A 21,072-nucleotide genomic window follows, 5' to 3' on the forward strand; every position below is an offset into this window, starting at 1 on the left:
CAACCATTTCTCAATAAGTCAAATTTAGATTTATACTTCTTTTTTTTTTTACAAGGTTAATGCAAATAAGAAAGTCCTCTGCGATAAAATGGATTATTTGGCCATGCCAGACAGCCGGCTTAACTTGAATAAAGCTGGGAGCTGCTGTTTCCTGCTCCTGGTGGGCTAGCTGTCTGAACAGGCTGCCAGGCCGGAAGCTCCCCTCGTTGACTGCTGTGGAGGCGGCAGGCAACTGCAGGAGCCCAGTGATGTCGGCGCCCCCTTTCACACTGTTCACATCCCCACAGCTGACAATTACAACGCCTCCAAAGATAGCTCCGAGTATAAAGCTATAAACACGAAGCAGGCAAGTATTGGCAACCGCTGTAGTAAGACTAACCACAGCGAGTCACTCCGAGAGATCGCGCGATGCCAAACCACAAGCTGTCTCTTTGAACTAATAGCAGGTCTGAAGTGAAGCGAGATCGGAAACAGGTGCCAACTGTCCATTTGGCACTTTGTATAAAGAAGTAGGACTGCGGGTCACTCACCCCGCCCACTAGCTCAAAGTGACCGTCTCCCTTGGTGATGAGCTGTCCGTTGAACGCCCAGGAAAAGGAGACATCAAGGACGGGGTCACTGGCGACCTGACAGGGTAACACGATGCTCTCGCCCACAATGATCTCCATGTCCGCCGGGCCCTGGGTGATTCTGGTTGGATCTGGCCCGAGAGAAAAAAACACTTTAACGACACCGCCCATCAGAAAATGAATCCCTGCACAAGATCTAGCCCTCTGTCTCTTCACTGTGTGATAGATGTCAGGTATCGGAGGGCACTCTGTCTCATGCCTTCTGCGTCTGCCCTTCACTAGCAGGATTCTGGGTTAAAAATATTTGACTGCTACTCTAAGGCCTATGAAATAACCCTTCAGCCGGAGGCAGAACTTGCCATCTTTGGCTGCTCTGAGTCCTCTCTGAACTTCACTACAGCTGTGCAACAATCTCTGACACTGGGGACAACTGTTGCCAAAAAACAAATTCTTAAGGAATGGAAGTCCCCCTCTTCACCCTCTTTCCAATTGTGGTTGATGGACATGATCTCTGTTATACGGATGGAGAGACTCAGGTTCCTGAGAACCAACTCACTTAGAAAATTTCGAACTACGGTATATGGGACCCATTTTTAGCCTATGAGGTTAGGGGCGACAATTCTCACAATCTCACAAAGCACAGGAGACATTTAATGTTCGGGGGAGTCGGTCATGTGGACGTGTCGTCATTCCAAGTTATTTGCTGATTTGCAGGGAATGAAGAATACTAGTGGTGCGACACTTGCTGGAGCACGTGTCAAACAATAAGTTATATCCAGTCCGACAGCGTATCGTGGAAGCTTAATCGAGTCATGTGATAACACGGAGCCCGCCGGCTGCCGCCACTAACACGCTCCACTACTCTGGGCTGCCACCGCTCGAATAATCTTCTGTAATCCTGATAGCAATTACAATACACGGCGAATCAGATAAAACATGTAGTATATAGCTGAACCAAAATGAAGGGGCACCGCTTCAAAGTCTAGTAATGTGTTACAGCCATTATTTGGCTAAGCCTGCTGCGCTTCAAAAGTCAAGATAATGAATCTGCCCCGAATCAAATAAAGAAGTTAGAAACACAAAGAGCACATTGAGGATATGCGTCCTCACATCGTACCTTAAAGGCACAGCAAAAAAGATATGTAAAGAATGAGTTCTTAAGCTTAATCAATACACGGTTCATGGTGCTGTGGCACTAACTGAATTACATTCTTAACAGATACGCCAATCATTTAAATAACGTAATCGGCTTTGGCAGTTACAGAGGCGGACGACAGCATTCGGCACATTAATAAAACTAGCAAGGAACTTGGAGAACGCCCAACTATCACTCGACTGGAAACGCACCATCACTCCCCCTGGAAACACACTTGCGACAACAATAGCATCTGTAACTAGCTCTTCACTAACACTTTCATTGCTTCCATACGTGGCACTTTTATTTGTTGCGGTAAATTGGTTGTTTCAACGGCTCTGAGGGAAACAATAATGGAGTATTTTCTCAAACACCGTCCGAGTGCATTATTGCACCCACTGCAAAATGCAGTGGGACAAAACAAGTCAATAAAATAAAACAAAACACCCACAACAGAAAGAGAACGCTGTGATAAGCCGGGAGGAGTTTGTCGAGGTTTACCAATGGAAATGTACCCATTGGTTTTATTTAAAAGAAGATCAAGTCAGTTAATTATGCAGAGACTTGTTTGACGTTTTGACACACAAATTCGTTTTTATTTTGTACCCACTCACGTTATTGACTCCAGTCCTAGCGGTACACTGGCCCTCCCTCATGGTAATCCATATGTCTAGCGTTACATTTTGCTTACTGAGTGGAACTCACACAAACATTCTGCTATTCACCAGCAGAGCTTACCGGTAACAAGGAGTCTTCCCGTGGTGCTGGACATGCCGAATCTATTCCTGGCGAAGCAGGTGTAGCTGCCTGCATCAGACTTAGTCACGTTGGCGAGCCTCAGCGTTCCATCGGGAGAAAGTGTAATCCTATATAAATGCACAATGAAGACAGGCAGCAGTTTACCTTCCAACTTTTCCAAGCAATAACACATTTTTACAACTAAGGAAGAATATTTTTTTATTTGATGGTCAGCAACTTTGATCTCGTTAATTGCTTCATTTGCCAGATGGTGTATCACTAATTTTTTCTGATTCCCCCCCCCCCATTTTCTCCCCAATTGGACTTGGCCAATTTCCCCCTGCTGCAACGGTCGCTGCTCCACCCCCTCTGCCGATCAGGGGAGAACCGTAAACTAGCACCATGCTTCCTCCGACACATGCGCAGTTGCCAGCCGCTTCTTTTCACCTCACAGCGGGGAGCTTCCGCGGCAGGAACGTAGCACGTGGGAGGATCACGCTATTCCCACCAGTTCTCTTCCGCCCCGAACAACCAGAGGCACTATTGCAGCGACGACGACACATACCCTCAATCTGGCTTCCCACCCGCAGACACAGCCAATCGTGCCTGTATGGACGCCCGGCCAAGCCAGAGGTAACACAGGGGCACGAACCTGCGACCCTCGTGTTGGTAGGCAGGGAATCTGACGCCCAGATAATGTATCACTCTTGGATCTCGATTTTCTACATGAGCATGGGCATCTGTCAGCTAAGCTCTGTGTGTGTGTGTGTGTGTGTGTGTGTGTGTGTGTGTGTGTGTGTGTGTGTGTGTGTGTGTGTGTGTGTGTGTGTGTTAAAAACACACAACTTAAATGAATGTCCCTCCATGAGCTCAACCAAGGCACTCGTACCCCTCTGACACCATCTATAGAGAAATCTATTTATATGAAAATAATACATTCGTTATGTACGCACCTTAATATACTGTAAAGATTTTAAACATGAATGTGTTCTGCTACTGTATAGCACGGCCAAATGCATCATTTTAACCTGAATATCAGTGCTTTTAGCCTGTAGTTAATCTCTAAAGTCAGTCATTACCTGTCATTGGTGTGGATCGGCAAGTTCCCTTTTTTCCACAAGATGCTGGCGATGGGATAGGCCTGGGGCTTACACTCCAGCGTTACCGTGGTGCCCGCCTTGGCTTTGAGCAGCGCTCTGAGGAGGTTCCCTGTGAAGTCTGGAGGAGAGGCTGATGGGAAACAGCAAACAGACTTGAGTACCACACTGTAACAAATCTCACATGGGGATTTGCAGTGTGCTTCAATTTTGGTCTGCGAAAGTCATCCAACGCTAATATAATGCAGACGGATATCTCAAACATTTGTGATGGGATTCACATTATAAAGATGGAATCACTATTGGCCTTCCCTTTTTTTTTATTTTTTTTTTACATAATTTATTTTAAGTATATAGCCTAACAAGTGATGATTTACAATGAAAGTCTGCGGTTTGCATAGGGTCACATTAATCGTTTGTGATCGGCTCAACCTTTGAGGAAAATGTATCCATCACCACATCCTCACCTTTTCTAACCGGCACATCAAAGTAAATGAGGATATCTCATGAAGGGATAAATCAGAAAATACATTTGACCCCACAAAACCATTCTCACTGACCCCATTATGCGCTAATCCAGACAACCTTTAGAATGACAGTAGGATGACCTTTACGATTCTTTGGCAACGACGATTCAATGATTTAAGGGGAAGGGATAAAAGACCATCTTACCTAAAACCATAAGTTCAGCACCAAAATATATGACGCCATGTTTATTCTCAGCCACACACTGGTACATGCCGGCATCAGACAGCATCAGCACCGACACGGACATGACCCCCTCCTCCACGTGGATCCTGTCCTGTGAACAAAACACAAGACAAAAAATGATTATTGCCAAGACTTAAAGGTTCCCTATTATAAGAGTAGCTACAAATGTTCCCGCATGGAGATACAAATATGTTGAAAGTTGGTTTAATGAAGGATTTGTCCAAATTTTATTTTATTTGAGCGCCTACATTTTATTTATTTATTATTATTATTACCTTTTTGACAGGCAGTTTCAGACTAGCTGCTGTCAACACATCACTGGACTTGATGGACTGGACTGGTTCATCTTGCTAAACCATTACTAAAATCCCTCCAAACAGGCAAATTTGCAGCATTTGAACTGGAAAGCCTCCACATAGCAGATTTACCTGATTTGAGTTGTCAGCCAATCAGGGTCCAGTATTGTGACTTTTGTGCCTACGACTGCCTCTTCCAATTAATTCAGTACACTTGTTTATATAAAACATCAACAATAACATTATTCTTATCAGTACACAGTTTTGAGAAACCATTTGTGAACCCTTCCTTCAGATTCTGAACAGCTGTACCATTACCCTCCATTCTATTCTATTCTACTAACTAACTTCACGACTGTAGCTCACTGTAAACTGCGCGGACAGTGCCGGTAAGGCATGGTGTATCTTGGTGATGTGGGGGGGATGTGGCAAATGAGCTAAACTCATATCCCTTTAAGCAGCATTCTGGAATGGATTGTTCTTCTTTACAGAGTTGGTCCACTTCATTGATTTTTTGCCCCGGTACGTCTTGCATGGGCGACTCGCTGCAGGTCATAGCTAAGTAATTCAATAGGCTTAAGGTCATGACTTGGCCATTCATTCCAACATGCTCATTTTCATTAGTTAAGCCCTTCTTTTGTGGATTTATTTCTGTGCATCGGGTCACCGTCACGCCTGTGACCCAACCTCTGTTAAGTTTCAGGTCACAAACGGTTACCCTGATTTTCTCCTGTAGGATTTACCCATACAATTTGGAATTCATTCAGTGATTGCAGGCTGTGGTGGGTGTGCGATGTTCTAGTCTTATATCCAGTGCTTTTTTCCCCCTTCCAGACGCAACAAATCCATCTCATCTGTCCACAGAACACTGCTCCAGTAGTATTGTGTACCGCGATGAAGAAGGCATACGCTGAAACATGTTGGAGAACTTGGAATAAACCGTTTTTTGACCGGCAGCCATCTTTTTGTTTGGGTCGAAAAGTTTCCAGCGCTCTCGTTTCTGTGTTTCTCTTGTCGTGGACTCATGAAAACAGACATTAGCAGCAGGTGCAAGAGATGCCTGCGGGTCCGAAGCCGTTACCCTTGACTTTCCTGTCACTTCCCTGAGATTTATATGGCACTCTTGCAACGGTGTTGAATCTCTTCCATTTGTTCCATTCATCTGCCTGGAGATGATCATCTCAAGTGATGGAGGTCCAAGTCTTTAGAGATGCTTCTGTAGCCCTTTCTAGCCATATGAGCATCAACTTTTTGATAGGGGGGGGGGTCATTTTGCCTTCATTTTAATAGGACACTAGACAGACAGGAAAGGTGGGGAGAGAGAGGGGATGACTGACATGCAGCAAAGGACCATGGGTCGGAAGCGAACCGGGTTTCGGCTGCGCGAAGGGCTAAGCATAATGTGGTACGTGCTCTACCAGGTGAGCCACCAGGATGCCCCTATCGACAACTCTTCTGTGCTCCTCGGAAGTCGCTTTTGATCGGGACACATTTCACTTCAATGGACCAAACTGTTGCTTACCAAAGTTTTGTGGGGTTTTTTTATAGGGCAACCTATCACTAACCCATATCTCCATGTCATCACAATGATTGGATTACCTGACTCCAACTTACCCCTAGAGGTTGACAGTTTTTTCCAGGCTATACTCATAATGCTTAAAAATGGCTTCAATAAAAACATGAAAAAGTTGTTCAATTGTGTGCACGTTATTAACTTTTTCAAAATGAAGTGAATTTAGTAAAAAGCACAGCCTGCTAGCGGGAGACACTCAAGGCTGGCTCCATAGGCTCCCATTATAAGCTGCCGTCTGTTTACCAACACTGATCCCTCATATACAGATTGCACCGATGACGAAGATACGGTGCAGATCAGACCGCATTTCAGGACCAATTAACGCATGAATCCAGGTAATTCCAAAAGGGTTCACAAACCTTTTCACACAACTGTATTTGAAACCACAATCGTGAAAACTGGATGTTTCAGTTTCTTTTACCATAAAGATGTGAAATGTATTCCGACTTCTTACACCAGTGAAAATATTCTATTATTTAATGTTTCCCATAGCACACAAACATCTGCACTCTATAAAGCATCGCCAGCCCTCAGCAAGCTCTGTAAGAAAATACATCTCGGCAGCATGATAAAATCAATGTTCAGCTGAATGCTAGGTGAACTTCTCCGGTGGTCTGCTGTGCTACATGTATATTTCACAGTAAATTAAACACATTGTCCCTCAATCTGGAGCAGCTTGAATATGACTCATGAATAATGAAAACACCCACTGACTCCATTCAGAGGAAGTGTAGCAATCTCCTGGGGCGTACACTGATCCACTCGCTGGCTGTGTATTCTGCCACTGGCATCCGAGTCTCATCATCACTATACTCTTCAGAAAGGTGTTTACACTCTCATCTCACCGTCAATTGCTCTCCACAAAAAAAAAACACACAAATCTCCTCTGTCTGTGCCAGACTGTTCTTCTTCTACAAAATGAAAGAATTGAGCCGTAGCCGAAGCGTGTGTGAAACAAAGTGTTTTACCTGGGAGACCAGCGCTTGGCCGTTCTTCAGCCAGGTGTAGGAGGGCTTTGGCTTGCCATTGGCTCGACACTCCCAGTATAGCCTCTCCTCTATAGCCAGGGCTGTGTCCTTCATGGTCTGGATCCACTGAGGCTTGGCTGAGGGAAAATACAAAAATACACACCGCTGAAATACCTGAAGATAATCCGGAGCGTGGATTTTGATTTTATTTAAGACGTAAGAGAAAGACGAAGAGTAAGACGTATCTCACGGGAATATGTTCGATTCCATACAGCGTTAAGAAAAACATTTGTTTGATTGACAGTCTAAATCAGTGCAGATCATAAGAGTCGGGAGGGAGGATTTGTCTTTATAGACGAGTCATTTTGGTGAATAGAGAAGAGTGAATTGTAGAGTATCAATCCGTTCCACCTGTAGGGTATCAATCCGTTCCATCTCTTCAATGTGTCGACTCGACACCCTGGGGGCGATTCACGATTAGCACAAAACACTCGAAGCGCCAGGTAGCAGGAAGCTCTTCTGATGGGTGAAGAGCATCCTCCTCCCTCCCGTCACCCACCCCCCACCTGACTGCTATGCATAATAAGCATCATGTGTCTGTTTTTCAGCCCCGTTACTTAGCTCTTACATATTCACTGCTTTTCAAGAAGCTTTACAGGTGGAGTGTTTAGCTCTTGTTAAAATGCACAGCTCACTTTGTTTGCAGGAACATTCTGCCAACTCCAATTACACAAGTGTTATTTCCCCTCTGTCACAAGACCGCGGAGAGCGCAGACGCAGGAAGCAAGCCGAGTCAACAATTTGATAAGTGCAGTAAAATTAAAATCAACTGTGCTTACTATCTGGGAGGCAGCCAGAGAGCTTTTTTTTCTGCTTTGGTATTTAATAATTAGCTGTTAAGCGAGTAAAATCCGGAGTATAATCAATTTACCGTATGCTAATTTTTCATCCACGCTCTTTCTCAGCGCTTACATCAATTATTGCTTTCACTGTAGTGTTGAAACAATTTCTTTATTAATCGGTCAACAGAATTTTTCTTTTAATTATCATAATCGATTTAGTCATTAGTCAAGTATACAATACCAAACATACCAAAGATTTACCATTGACCAAACATTTGCGTCTGCGAGCCCACGAAGCGGGCGAGACCTCGAGGGGAAAAACCGACGAGGTACGGTAGAAATGAGTGATGAGGAGGAGGAGGAGGAGGGGAAGGAGGAATGAGGACAAGGCACGCTAGGCTAGGGAGGAGCGCGCTCTGTTTCCAGTATCTATAATAATAGCTTAATATCGGAACACTTTTATAATTAGTATGTGTCATAATGTTGCCTTAGGGTCTCAGTACCATAGAAGGCCAGTCGGCCGGTAGCCGTGTTCTTGCCCATCTTGTTCTCGGCCACGCACTCGTAGCCGCCCGTGTCGTCCTGCTGGAAGCTGGGGATCTCCAGCACGGCGTTGGAGTACTTCATCTTGACTTTGCTGGGGAAAGGAACGCCATTGGCCCTCTTCCAGGTGATCTCCGGGACGGGACTGGAGGCGAGAGAGAAATTATGTGAGCCTCAGAGGAGATTCTTCTCAATTTAAGTTCCTTTTAAGCTTTACGAGCCCAGAGCCACTCGTGGGTGTGTGCCTGTCTTTATAGTCCTACCATATAATGTCTGATGGAAGCTTAAGGCCTATTCACACTTTACCCGGCGAATAAAGCGAAAGCCCCTTTTAGGAGACGGCATCCATGAAACTGTCCACAATTGTGGCAACAAAAACACCAGCTTACACGGTGCAGAGAGCAATCATGGCGCGATGCCGCACCACAGACATAATTGCAGCAGCAACATGACTATATAGAAATCTGCCGATTCCTCGACGGGGGGGAAATTGAAAACATGCTTCAAGAAATCCGTCTTACTTCCCGAGGGCGAAACACTCCAGCGTAACTGTTGATCCTTTGGCGGCGGGTACGTCGTCTGGGAAATGAACTTCTATTTTCGGCTCATATTCACCCATCACGCCTATGAAGTGCAAGCACACAAGTATGTCGCTCAGTCATCCATTATTCATGTCTCACAAGCAATATGGCTTCTGCATTAGGGGCCAAACAACAGCATGGCAAAACTAACAGAGGGAAGAAGAAAAGAGACATGGGGGCAAACGTTCTCTCTTGGGTGAAGTCAAAGCAGTACACCACTTTTTAAGTGTGCCGTCACAAGAGCTCAGTGAAATAACCACCAGGAATAATTTAGCGGTCTCGCTGGTGGAATACACAGAGCACGTTCAGATCGTCTGGCAGTTTTACTTATTCATCGTTTGAAAGCTTGAGTGGGCAGTCCACTGAGTCCAGCAATCTCTGGGATTTGATTGTTTCTGTCAGTGTCCAGTGAGGACAGACTGGACCAGCTGTCCAGTGAGGACAGACTGGACCAGCATCAGTGATTTGATAGCATTTAAACCTATGCAGCTGCAAGTTCAATACAGTGTGTGCAGAAACTAACTGCTTGAGTGACCAGAAGAACACTCGATATAACGGTTTAATGACGTATGACTTATGGTTAATTCATTCCAAAGGCAATGTTGTTGTTGTTTTTTTTATCTTTTTCTCTGAAAGCACAATGGAATAGAACAACAGATTTCCGAGGAGAATTGCCATGAGAATTCATCTGAAAGCACAGGGAACGCTTTTAAAGGGTATAGAAATGATAAGAACAGCTAAGTCAGCAGAGGACAGATTTGGGTGCTTTGTTTACTGGCCTATAATTGAGGAGGAACTTGTTTATTTACTGGCATTAGCAATCTGTGACTCAAGCACAGTGCATCAAAGATGGGACAGGAAGTAGGATGAGTTTAAAGCCACTCTAAATAAGTCCTCATAACGTGAAAAAAAAATGTATTTACCACATACTACTACTGCTACTATAGTAGTAATAATAATAACTTATAATGATGTATTTATATAGTGCCTTTAAACACAGAGTTTACAAAGTACTTTGACCTAATACTTAATACTTAAAATGAATTAAAAAAGCAATGGAACAGTGTGAAACAGGAAAACAGCTTAGGTACTACTAGGACAATATGGGAATCCATCAGTCAACCCCCCCCCCCCCCTCGCCCCAATGCAAATCAAAAATCTGTTTTGAGAGACAGGTTACTACTAGGATAACTAAGATAAAAACCAAAATAAACTGTGACGATAGAATCAAACAAAAATGAGATACAGGATTATGGACATAAACGTTACAGTAGATCTTACCATCTGTCCTGAGGATCAGAGACGTAGGTGAGCTATGAACTTTGCCCTTCGTGACGCTGTTCATCACCACACAAGTGTAGTTCCCCACATCAGAGGGTTCCACCTTGGCAACGTACAGGTTTCCCGTCTGCTGAGAGACGAAACGCCGATTGTCTTGCTGAACAAAGTATGGATACTCGTTGAAGATCCATGCATAAGTGAGGTCTGGAAGACAAATACGGGTGAATATGAGCCAAATATTGATACCATGTAAAGTGATATTAAATGTGATTAGATGTATTCAATGGGACTATTCATCAGGTTAGTCAATACTAGCAGGAGAGTGTTTTTTAATCTTGCCAAAACGCCCAGCTACAGTAGAACTTGCAAAAATTCAACGCAGGTCGTGGGGGTTTCGAGAGTTTACCTCCTGAAGACGTGGGCGTCCCACAGAGTAACACGACTCCTTGTCCCTCTCGAACCGACACCGCACTTCTGGTGTGGACTTTAAAATGATCCAAGTCTGAGAGAGGGAAACGAAGAGAGATCAGCTGCATCATCATCTTACATGTCGGAGTAAAACAGAGCTGAGTGAACGCTTCCGACGAGATGCGCCGCAGACACAAGAAGCCCATATGGTCGTAGGGAATTGTCTTAAGTATTTGCACTTGTGGTCGTAATTTGAAACGTGCTGCGGTGCCTTAGAGAGAGCGCCAAAGTGAGATAGAGGACACAGATTATTCTAAGTACCCCAGGGTGTTTACACATTCAGGATATTGTAAAGTATTATAAACCAAAATACAGCACAATATATGATCAGATGCTGCTGTTCTTAAAAACCGTTTTCGACTTAGGACCTAAATGAGAATTTAACTAGACCAATGAAGTAGGTCTGCAACGTGCCAGATGTAAACCAGACGCGACTTCACAAGGAAAACAATTCCCCCTCCGTCCACGGCGAGTAACCACACGAGCGAGCCGTAGTTGAGGAAATGCTGACATACGTATAACCATAACTTACAGGCAAACTGTAGGCTCGCTCTCCTGCTGAGGATGGCTCCTACAGTGTTGTAGGCCATACACTGGTACATCCCTACATCCTGGTAGCGGTCCAGACTCCGTATAATGAGGTTGCCCCCAGACAGACGCCGCCGGTGATCCAGGCCCAGATTTATGAGAGTCCCATTCAATGACCATCTGCGAGGGCAAAGACACCATCAGTCCCTGGCAACATGCACTGTCCATCTCTTTCTACACACCAAGGTGGTCTGACAGCAGGCAGAGTTTCAGGAGGCAACTCAATGAAGTCGGGATAATACATCTTTGTGCATGGGAATTTATGGGCTCCCCCGGTTGGAAACGGGGCAGGATGGAATTCATGGCGGTGACTTTTTGGCATCCGTACTTTTTTGTCAGTGCTTCATCATTGCTGATAAAGAGAATAATTGTTTAGAGTCAAACATAAAGGATCGCTCGGCAAAGCCAGCGCATCTGCATCTCCACATCTGTAAAGGGATAAGGGGACATGTTTTGACATATTGTTTTAAACCACCACACATCTACATGCCTACACACTTTATAGACATATGAATGGCCTCGGACATGCATATTTGCTCTAGATTCACACATCTGTTTTCTTTATACTCTCTTGACGTTCTCTCTTCAAAATGTCAACTTTTTAGGATTTTCTTTTTTAACCCATACTGTGATCCGTCAGTTGGAGTTGCCGCCACAAGATTTTCACAGATGTATTGACATTTCAAATGTTGTATTTCTTTACCTCAATAAGCGCTACTACTGTACTGTTATTTTCACCACACTAATAATACAGTCCATACTTTCACCATACCTTTCATCCATTCATTCCACTTAAATTAATTACTACTAATACTTAGAATCATTGGTTTTGTATGTTTATATATCCCCCATTCTTATTTATATCGTGTTTTTTATTCTCTATTTTCCGTTGCTTTATTCTATTATTGTTTGCTGCTGCAACGAGCCAAATTCCCCACAGGCATCATTCAACTTTCATTTGATCTTATCTTCTCTGGTATTTTATACTAAGCTCTTTCCTGCACTACTGAAGGGTAATAGCCAGCCTAGATATTATTGCCATGCACCTTTGTCTTCTCACAAGGAGGCAGCATTAACACCTGGCAAGAGCTAACAGTGTGTTCACACACCTTCTCTGTCTCTCCATTACACCTTCCCACACTCAAACAGGTGTGGGGAGGAGGAAAATAGACACTGGTTCAGGTTGCACTATGAAATAGACGAAGCACCTCAAAGAACTCTTTAAAACATGATGATACTTCACTGAATTAAACAAGCACCATAATTAATAATAATACCATAATTAATCAAGGAAAGACTGGGTTTCTCTGTCACCAAAGCGCTCTTTCAACTCCAAGTTTCAATGCTATTTATAAATGGAACATTGATGGGTTCAGGGAGAGAGAACGCTTTCCCAAAAAGGTTCCGCAATTTTCCTCAAGGATTAGAAAATAACTATTTATTTCCTTCAGTCATGTTCCTCAACACTGCTCTGTTTAAGTGGAAATGAAAGGGGCATAGGGCATAACAAGCAATTTTCACAAAAGCTTTCAGGTCTAACCTTCAAAATCATTTCTGAAAGAATGTCAAAACCTTTGCACGTTGATGGGTGTTTGCTGCCATTTTCTAGACGCTCATGCTTTTAAGAGCCCTTGGTGGCCGTGTTTCTGTGTGCGGAGGAACCTCACTACATCTTGGAGGAAGGACTTTGGACTTTGGGATGCATTTTATATGAGACTGACTGTCTGCATGGCGAATAGCCAGAGGGCTGGACTAGCTAACGCTAACGGTGTTTGCTCAGGTGCATAATCTGGTGTGTGTGTGTGTGTGTGTTAGAGATGCAACCATTAATCGATTAGTTGTCAACTATTTAATTAATCAGCAACTATTTTGATAATAGATTAAAAGGAGGACTTTTCAACCCGCTTTGTATCATTACATTGTCAGTAGTAAATGCAGTGGAACAGTGTTTACCTTCCCTTCATGTTTCCTGCACTGAGAGCTCTGCAGCTCAATCCACGCACGTCCGTCTCCAAATGATGCATTTTACGTCATTTGGAGACGGAAATGAACAGATGTTGTACTCGAGGGCGGCCGTTCAAACTACACATTGTCTATTTTTATTTGTTCTGTTAATGACCCATACCAGCTGGCAGGGACGGAGTTTCTGCAGGCAGACGAACTGAGATTTCTCAGTGCAGGAAACATGGAGAGAAGGTAAACACTGTTCATCTGCTTATACTACCCACATTATAATGATACAAAGCTGGTTGAAAAGCAGAAAAGTCCTCATGTTTGCCCTCCGGTTTGAGAATTTCTTTTAAGGGGGAAAAAAGTCACAATTCTCTGATTCCAAGTTCTTAAATGTAAATATTTTCTGATTTCTTTAATCCTCTAGATAGAACATTAAGCTCAATATCTTTGAGTTGTGGACAAAATAAGACATTTGGGGACGTCCTCTTGGGCTTTGGAAAACACTGATCAGCATTGATTGACATTTTACAGACCAGACAACTAATCGATTAATTGAGAAAATAATTAATTGACAATGAAAATAATCGTTAGTTGCAGCCCTAGTGTGTTCTCGTCTGTTTGTCTGTTTGGGCGAACAGCGATGCGCCACTTTATCCCTCAGTCACCATTTTCACCTCTTTTTGACCCGCTGTGAAGTGACTCTATTGTTCAGTGTTGTCCTGAACACTGGGCAGGAGATTGAATAGCACCTCCAAACCTAATTACTTTGCTTGAGTCTCATTTCAGGAGCACATGTCTGACCATCTGACCGTGGAGAGAGTAGAGAAGACGCATTCTGGCTGGATCCTTCTGCAGTCTGGAGCCACATGTTTTTCCTGAGGGGGCAGGCTCACTTGGTCGCATTGCAGAAGTAGGAAAAACTGCAGTTCCTCCAATGGCCACTTGAGGCTGGCTGCAAAAGCGGGTCAATCCCCTTTCATCCCAGTGTTAAAATGCCCATCTTTACTGCATAAATAAACATGTTTGCAGCCCGGTTCAAAAAACGGTTTTGGTCTCTATAACGAATTTCGCCTTTCATGCCAACTGTACGGGGAGTTAATTTTTATATAACTCACCCATTTAGAGTAAAGTTTATGATAAAAAAGAGTGTTTTGGGTGTGATTGACAGGTTGCCTGTCCAGTGATTGCGCAGCTTGTCGATCACGGACCAATATCAGGCGGCTCTGCGGGAAATCCCTGATCTCACACCGCCTCGCACGAGCTGCGGGAGAACCAACATGGCCAAAACGCCAAACTAGAGGCTTCAAAACGGGAGTCCATGAACCGCTAGGTGACGCCAAACACACTCGGTCCATCTCGTTTATACAGTGCAGTGGTTCTCAACTGGCCTAGCCTCACGGCCCACATTTTTTCTTAGTCATTAAGTCGTGACCCAAATTTCAGATTTTTTTTAATGCTCTTTAAACAAGTTTAAACTAGTGATGCTCGTAGCTAGCATGACATGTTTGGTACCAATGGATGCCCTAGGCCTTCTAGTTTCAGAGGATAGTAGATCCTGCTTTAAAATGAGCCTGAGCTACAGCCTCTACAAGACAGCAATGTTGGCCATGAACGCCGGCATCCTCAAGGAGTAGAAGAACTGTTTTTTTTTTCATGCATACATCCGTGACCCACTCAAAACGGCCCCGCGACCCACTTTTGTGTCCCGACCCACCAGTTGAGAACCACTGGTCTATGGCTTTTCTGCCTCAGGTCAAGGAAAGGTAAGGTAAGGTAAGGTACGGTAAGGTAAGGTAAGGTAAGGTAAGGTAAGGTAAGGTAAGGCAAAGAATAAAGAAAAACAGGTGGTGCATCAATTCATAAAGAAAAACAGGCGGTGCATCAATTCACTGTGAAGAAGAAGTCTTTTGTGTATAATACATGTTTTTCTCCCATGAGCCTTTGTGCTGCTACAAGGTGGATATGGGAAGCCCATCGTGGCTGTGAGTGACAGGACTGGCAGAGAGGAGAGAGGAGAGAAGAAGGAGAGGAGGAGGGGGAGGCAGCGCTGCTGGGAGCCCATTTACACTTCAAGAGAGGAGGTGGGGAGGTGCCGAGGGCACGCAGAGCCAAGCACAGCCGGCCGGCGTTAAACATGCTCATCTCACCTTTAATCAGCGCGCGGAAATACCTCGTCTTAGCCGGGGGAATGTGAAAAGCCTGCCGTAATGAGTGTACGCTCTCCTTACCCCCCCGATCATTCGGCTCATCCGCGCTGGCTGCGCCGCAGTAATCCCGCTGTCGAACGCCGAAGATACTCATAATCAACGGCGGGTTAGTGACGACCTACGCCGGTGTCGGTGTCTTATAAGCAGAGGAGAGAGACAGTCATTAAGATGCTACACATGTGTCACTTGGATGCTATCTGGTGAGACAAGAGGCAGATTGGCGGCGCGTTAGTCAATATGAATCAGTAAAGCCATAATGATGCCAGCGCTCCGAGTGCCTACACGCTTTTCATTCTAATTTGGGGGAAATTAATTAAGGGGGAGTAAGCGTCTGCATATTCCACACAAACAGCATAATCTTGGAATTCACAAATCCTCCATCAAAAGCGTGCGATAGGCTTTACATGGAGGCAGAGCAGTAACGCCTGGCGTAAGATGACAACGATTCATGGGAAAGATAGGCGCCGTCCAGGGAGTGCAGCGGTAGATTCCCTGCCTACCAACACGTGGGTCGCAGGTTTGAGCCCCCCGTCTTACTGTACCTCCGGCTCGGTCGGGCGTTGTCCATACAGGCACAATTGGCCGTGTCTGTGGGTGGGAAGCCGGATTAAGGGTGTATGTGTCCTGATCACTAGTGCCTCCTCTGGTCGGTGGGAGGGGAACTGGGGGGGATATAGCGTGATCCTCCCATGCGCTACGTCCTCTCAGTGAAACTCATGTGAAAAGAAGTGGCTGGCAACTGCACATGTATCAGAGGAAGCATGTGTGAGTCTCCTCAGATTGGCAGAGGGGGTGGAGCAACAACCGGGGGCAATTGGCCAAGTACAACTGGGGAAAAACATCTGGAAAAAACAACAACAACAACAACAACAACTCTATAAGCATATAGATGAATGTGAATGTGTTCGTACCTGTACTGAGGAGGGGGGATGCCCTTAGCATCACAGGTCAGAGTCGCCTCCTCCTCTATAGAGTCGACGGGAATGAACAAGTCGCCTGGTTCCATCCTCCATCGTGGACCATGGTACGATCCACTGTCCAGACAGTCTGTCAGAGACACAGTAACAGCCTGAGCTTCAAGTTGGAAGAAACAACATTTCGATGGTATCATCCATAATTTCACATATTTACAGTTGAAATATAGGATGGTGGGAGGGGACATGACGCAGGGAGGGGCTGTTCAAATGTGTCGGACCACAACTCACATGGAAAGTGACTCAGTAATCTTGAACTGTCACAAATTCCAGATTCTTCCAAATGAATAAATGGGACACAACAACAATGGTGTCTTAGTGAAAAGGAAACAGGGTTTTCGGGCATCATCCAAAAATCCACAGTACAGTGTTGCAACTTGTGTCACTTTGAAAGTTAGTAAGTTGCTGGTTTTATATGATAGGAGGGGTAGACGGCAGGATTGTTCAAAATGAAGTTTAAAAAAACACCATTTTCCATTTTAATTTCCAGCAAATGAAAGGAATGGGATATTGATATGACAACAGAGAGAGAGAGAGAAAAACATAATCTGTGAATGATTTGGTATTTAAATAGGTGTACAGTATGATATTAGAATATAGTGAATTCGCTAACAAGGTGAAAAAGCCTTTTTTCAATTCATTGTGACTTTAAAGAAGTCTCCCCTCTCCACCCCCGCTGCTGTGTGTCAAAACCAGTGAAGGTCTTTGCTGTCTGTTTGTGAATTATTGTAACTCTCTAGTAAGTGGCTTAGATATACACGGTTTTCGCGGAATTGTTAGTCCTGTGACTGTCAGTCCTGTCCTATTGCACTAGCAAACACTGCAACAGGAAGTGAGCTGGGGTTCAATTTAGAATGTTTGTTGTTGAATTGAAACCATCTATAAAGGACAAGGAAACAACATCACACATTTGTCCATCAGAGGGGAGTATTTGGGACTGACTGTCCCAAATACTCCTTTCAACTTGGGGCATCCTATCATTTCTGATGTCTGACGGTGATTATCAGCTCGTCAGTGAGCGTCCCGCACCTGTAAATGTCCAGACACAAAAGAATCATTACTCATATAAAAAGATGTTTTACCTGCCAGACAATCGATGATTGATATCAGTAGAAGCTGTTTCCACGGCAACGTCATCCTTGGCAGCCAAGGGCGAATGAGACTCTCATCCAATACGCTTTGAAATGACACTCTTACTCTCTGGAAGAGGGGAGCTTGACCTGTGGGAACAAGAATTTTGTTTGTAAAATACCAAACTCAGACTAATGTGTCGCCTCATCAAAAAAATAGACCCAACAGATTCATCATCGACATTACGCTTAGCCATCATTCATCAAGGGAGGGGGGGACAGGACAGGTGTTGTGTAAATTTTGGTTTGGGGATATATAATTGCAATACAATTAGCTTTAGCATTTGGCACTGCCATCTCTCCCATTTCTAATCAGTGCGAATCAAAGCCGTGTCCTCGTGTGGCCTGCGGGTGCCGCGTGGGCCAACTTTGATCCACAGTTGCCCGACCTGAGGGGCGATATCAGAGGCATATGGGATGAGCCCCATGCCAATCTATTAAGGAGGGCGAGCGACGCCCGGCCTCATCCTTCACTTGGACGGCTTCACTCTGCGACTGCCCGCGGAGGCCTGGACCTGGGAATTGGGTGGCATCCAATCAATTAGATTCACCCACGGCCAGCATGCGTCTCCCCGCATGCTGGGGCTGGATCAAGACAGCCTGATGAGAAAGCTATTCCACACCCAGGTCCATAATCAAGGGCAAGTGTCTGTCTGCTCCCCTATAGCATGTGTTGCCAATTGCAATGCGCCGGGCCTCTTGCAGGAGAGGAGACCGGGCGAGTAACGACGCAATTATGAGGTGTCAAACATACACACAACAGAGAATGCGCGTCGCGCGCGGTAACACGGCAGGTAGGCATGCAGTCACACATACGTTAAGAGATACACACATGCATGGAGATATGCACATCTCATAGCAGGTTTGCACACATAAACACACACGCACGCACGCACACACACACACACACATGCACACGCACACATTTCTTCAAGAGGTGTTGAAGACATATTAAGGCCAGTGTGTGTGGTGAAGAGACGCCAATCTACTAAATGTCACCCAACAGAAACGAAACACCCACGCACACCTACACACTCTCCTCGGAGGCTTGTGGTGTATAACGCATATATACACCCGCATACACACATCCACACACACACACACGCACGCATATACACACACACACACGCATATACACACACACACACACACACGCCCTGCCTCCACACACCTTCTCTTTAGTCGACATAAGCCGTGATGTGTGGCTCATTTGCGGCCTAAATCCCGGGGCTAGCCTGGTTCGGAGCGCTACTTATGGAGGGTCTAATTGTTTGTCAGCTGCCTGGATGTCAGAATCAGACACGTGGGGGTCTCTCAGGCAGGATTTTATTCCCTGGCTTTCATGTTTGCTGGACCCATTTTCCTCCCCAAAGTCTCCTAAATTGGATTTGTACGCCACCTCTCAAGAGGACTCCTGCATGCCCTACCTCAGTGATAGCAGGGCCCACAGTGTGAACACTGCTGCCACTTCACCACTAAGAGCTTGGTGTGTGTGTGTGTGGAAGGTACAGTGAGTATTACACCAGCGTCAACTTTGCATGGTATGCATTCGTAATGGGGCTTTTTCTCTCAGGGAAGGTGCCGCTTAGCAGCAGATGCCGCGAGAACCTAATAAATCATTTACTAATGCAAAATACTGAGCTACTACAGAGCGTCACTGTCAATGATATTACATGGGAGCCAGCCGAGCACAGATTCACTCACTCACTCACTCACTCATTCACTCACTCACACACACACACACACTTAACTTGTCCTCGTGGCCTGATGAATCGTGATTCGTGACGATGATGACAGTGATGACATGAGTGATAGAAGGTGGTGAGAACGGCGAATCACTCACAAGTAACGAGTGTGTCTTGACTTCCTCTGCCTCAAAGATACAGCAAGGCGTGGGGTTTGACATTAACCGTGCGTGTGCTGTATAATCACCATAATCTACCACCTCACCAGGCAGCACAGTCACAGCCAGTATCCAAGTAGCACACTGTTAAATAACTAGATGGCATCTGGAGGAGTGGGAGTGGACTGACTTAGAAGGCCAGTCAGTGCTGCTGCATTCATCAGAAATATTCTAATTGACATGATGGATAGGCTATGCAATTACCTGGTGCATGTTGCAGGGTAGAAAGGATATATGTCTGTGTGTGTGTGTGTGTGTGTGTGTGTGTGTGTGTGTGTGTGTGTGTGTGTGTGTGTGTGTGTGTGTGTGTGTGTGTGTGTGTGTGTGTGTGTGTGTGTGTGTGTGTGTGTGTGTGTGTGTGTGTGTGTGTGCTGTATCTCTACATGCCCAGCCAATCAGTGCCAGCCACTTCCCAAGGTTTGCTCAAGGTTTTTTTCTCTCTCTCCCCCTTTTTCTTTTCTTTGAATAAGACATGATGAGGCGCCTTGAAGACAGACACTCCTCCACGCTTTTATGCTGGTGGCTTCTTTATGACTGATCAAGGCACTGCAAGCAAGCACAATTAACACACAGCCAGCCAGGCAGGCACCGGCCAGGCACGTCCACCTCAAAGCCAAGCTGGACCCTATGATGTGCTGGCCTACACATCAGGAGGTGAGGTGTTAAGCTAGGCTGCAGTGTGGCTGGCATACAGTACACACACACACACAGCAGTTCATGAGACGACTGGGGGGGGGGGGGGTATCTAAATAAAATACTATACTTACAGTCGGCCTAATGCTAAATGCCTCTCTGCATCACTTAGACAAGAATGACTCTAAAGCCTTAAAACCAACTATTTATTTCAGGAGCCAGCGCCTGTGTCAGTATATCTTCCCTTCAATAAATAGGCAGCGTGTGGAGGAGGAATTGGTTGCAGTTGGGAGGGCACGCTGCGCGCCTCACGTTGCTGCCTGGATCGCATCCTCAATTATGATCCGAATATGAATGCATGGGCCGCTTCGAGTCAGTACACAGGCCGATATGAGAGCCCATCAACACTAGATAAATATTTTAGCATATAGATATCACTGTGTAAATAATTTAGGAGGGAGCTTCTGGATGTGTGCGCGTCCACAACTGCCATGCGCGCTCATAGGCTCTCTCTCTCTCTCTCTCTCTCCTTACCTTGCTTCCCCTTATCTTGAAATATCTTGAGACCAGCAGAAACCAAATCCAGTCCTCATAGAAAAAGCGACAGATGGATCCTCCATGGAAACCGTATTTGACTAATTTCGCTCACAATAATCGCAAGGTCGTTCATACAGGTGAAATGGAGCCAGCTGGTCAGTCAGTGACGGGCATGGACACACGCGTTTCATATCGCTCTGTTCTCCCCTCCAACAAATAAAAAATAAAATGAAAGAAAGAAAAAAACAGCACCCATGCTGTGTTTGCTGTGCTGCTGGATCACATTTGAGATAATCCCCCAGTAACAGCCAGGCTCGACTCTCCGTTTACGCTCTCGAAAACCAA

The 21,072-nt window shown here is 45.1% G+C and overlaps 1 protein-coding gene across 1 annotated transcript in view; it reads right to left on the minus strand.

The window, feature by feature from the left end:
- Positions 1–17,661, minus strand: part of LOC310781800 (contactin-3-like) — a gene marked incomplete at both ends in the record, with an annotated part of 33,523 nt that extends 15,862 nt beyond the window's left edge. Inside the window, 12 exons of the mRNA XM_083642427.1 lie at positions 531–700; positions 2,443–2,570; positions 3,522–3,672; positions 4,212–4,341; positions 7,088–7,224; positions 8,433–8,617; positions 8,994–9,096; positions 10,335–10,538; positions 10,741–10,836; positions 11,335–11,510; positions 16,462–16,597; positions 17,607–17,661. Coding sequence (XP_083498553.1) covers positions 531–700; positions 2,443–2,570; positions 3,522–3,672; positions 4,212–4,341; positions 7,088–7,224; positions 8,433–8,617; positions 8,994–9,096; positions 10,335–10,538; positions 10,741–10,836; positions 11,335–11,510; positions 16,462–16,597; positions 17,607–17,661 — 1,671 coding nt within the window. The remainder of the gene's footprint in view (positions 1–530; positions 701–2,442; positions 2,571–3,521; positions 3,673–4,211; positions 4,342–7,087; positions 7,225–8,432; positions 8,618–8,993; positions 9,097–10,334; positions 10,539–10,740; positions 10,837–11,334; positions 11,511–16,461; positions 16,598–17,606) is intronic.
- Between the last annotated feature and the right edge of the window lie 3,411 nt (positions 17,662–21,072).

The sequence above is a fragment of the Poromitra crassiceps genome, assembly GCF_964638095.1.
Source record: "Poromitra crassiceps genome assembly, chromosome: 8".
NCBI classification, from domain to species: Eukaryota; Metazoa; Chordata; class Actinopteri; order Beryciformes; family Melamphaidae; genus Poromitra; species Poromitra crassiceps.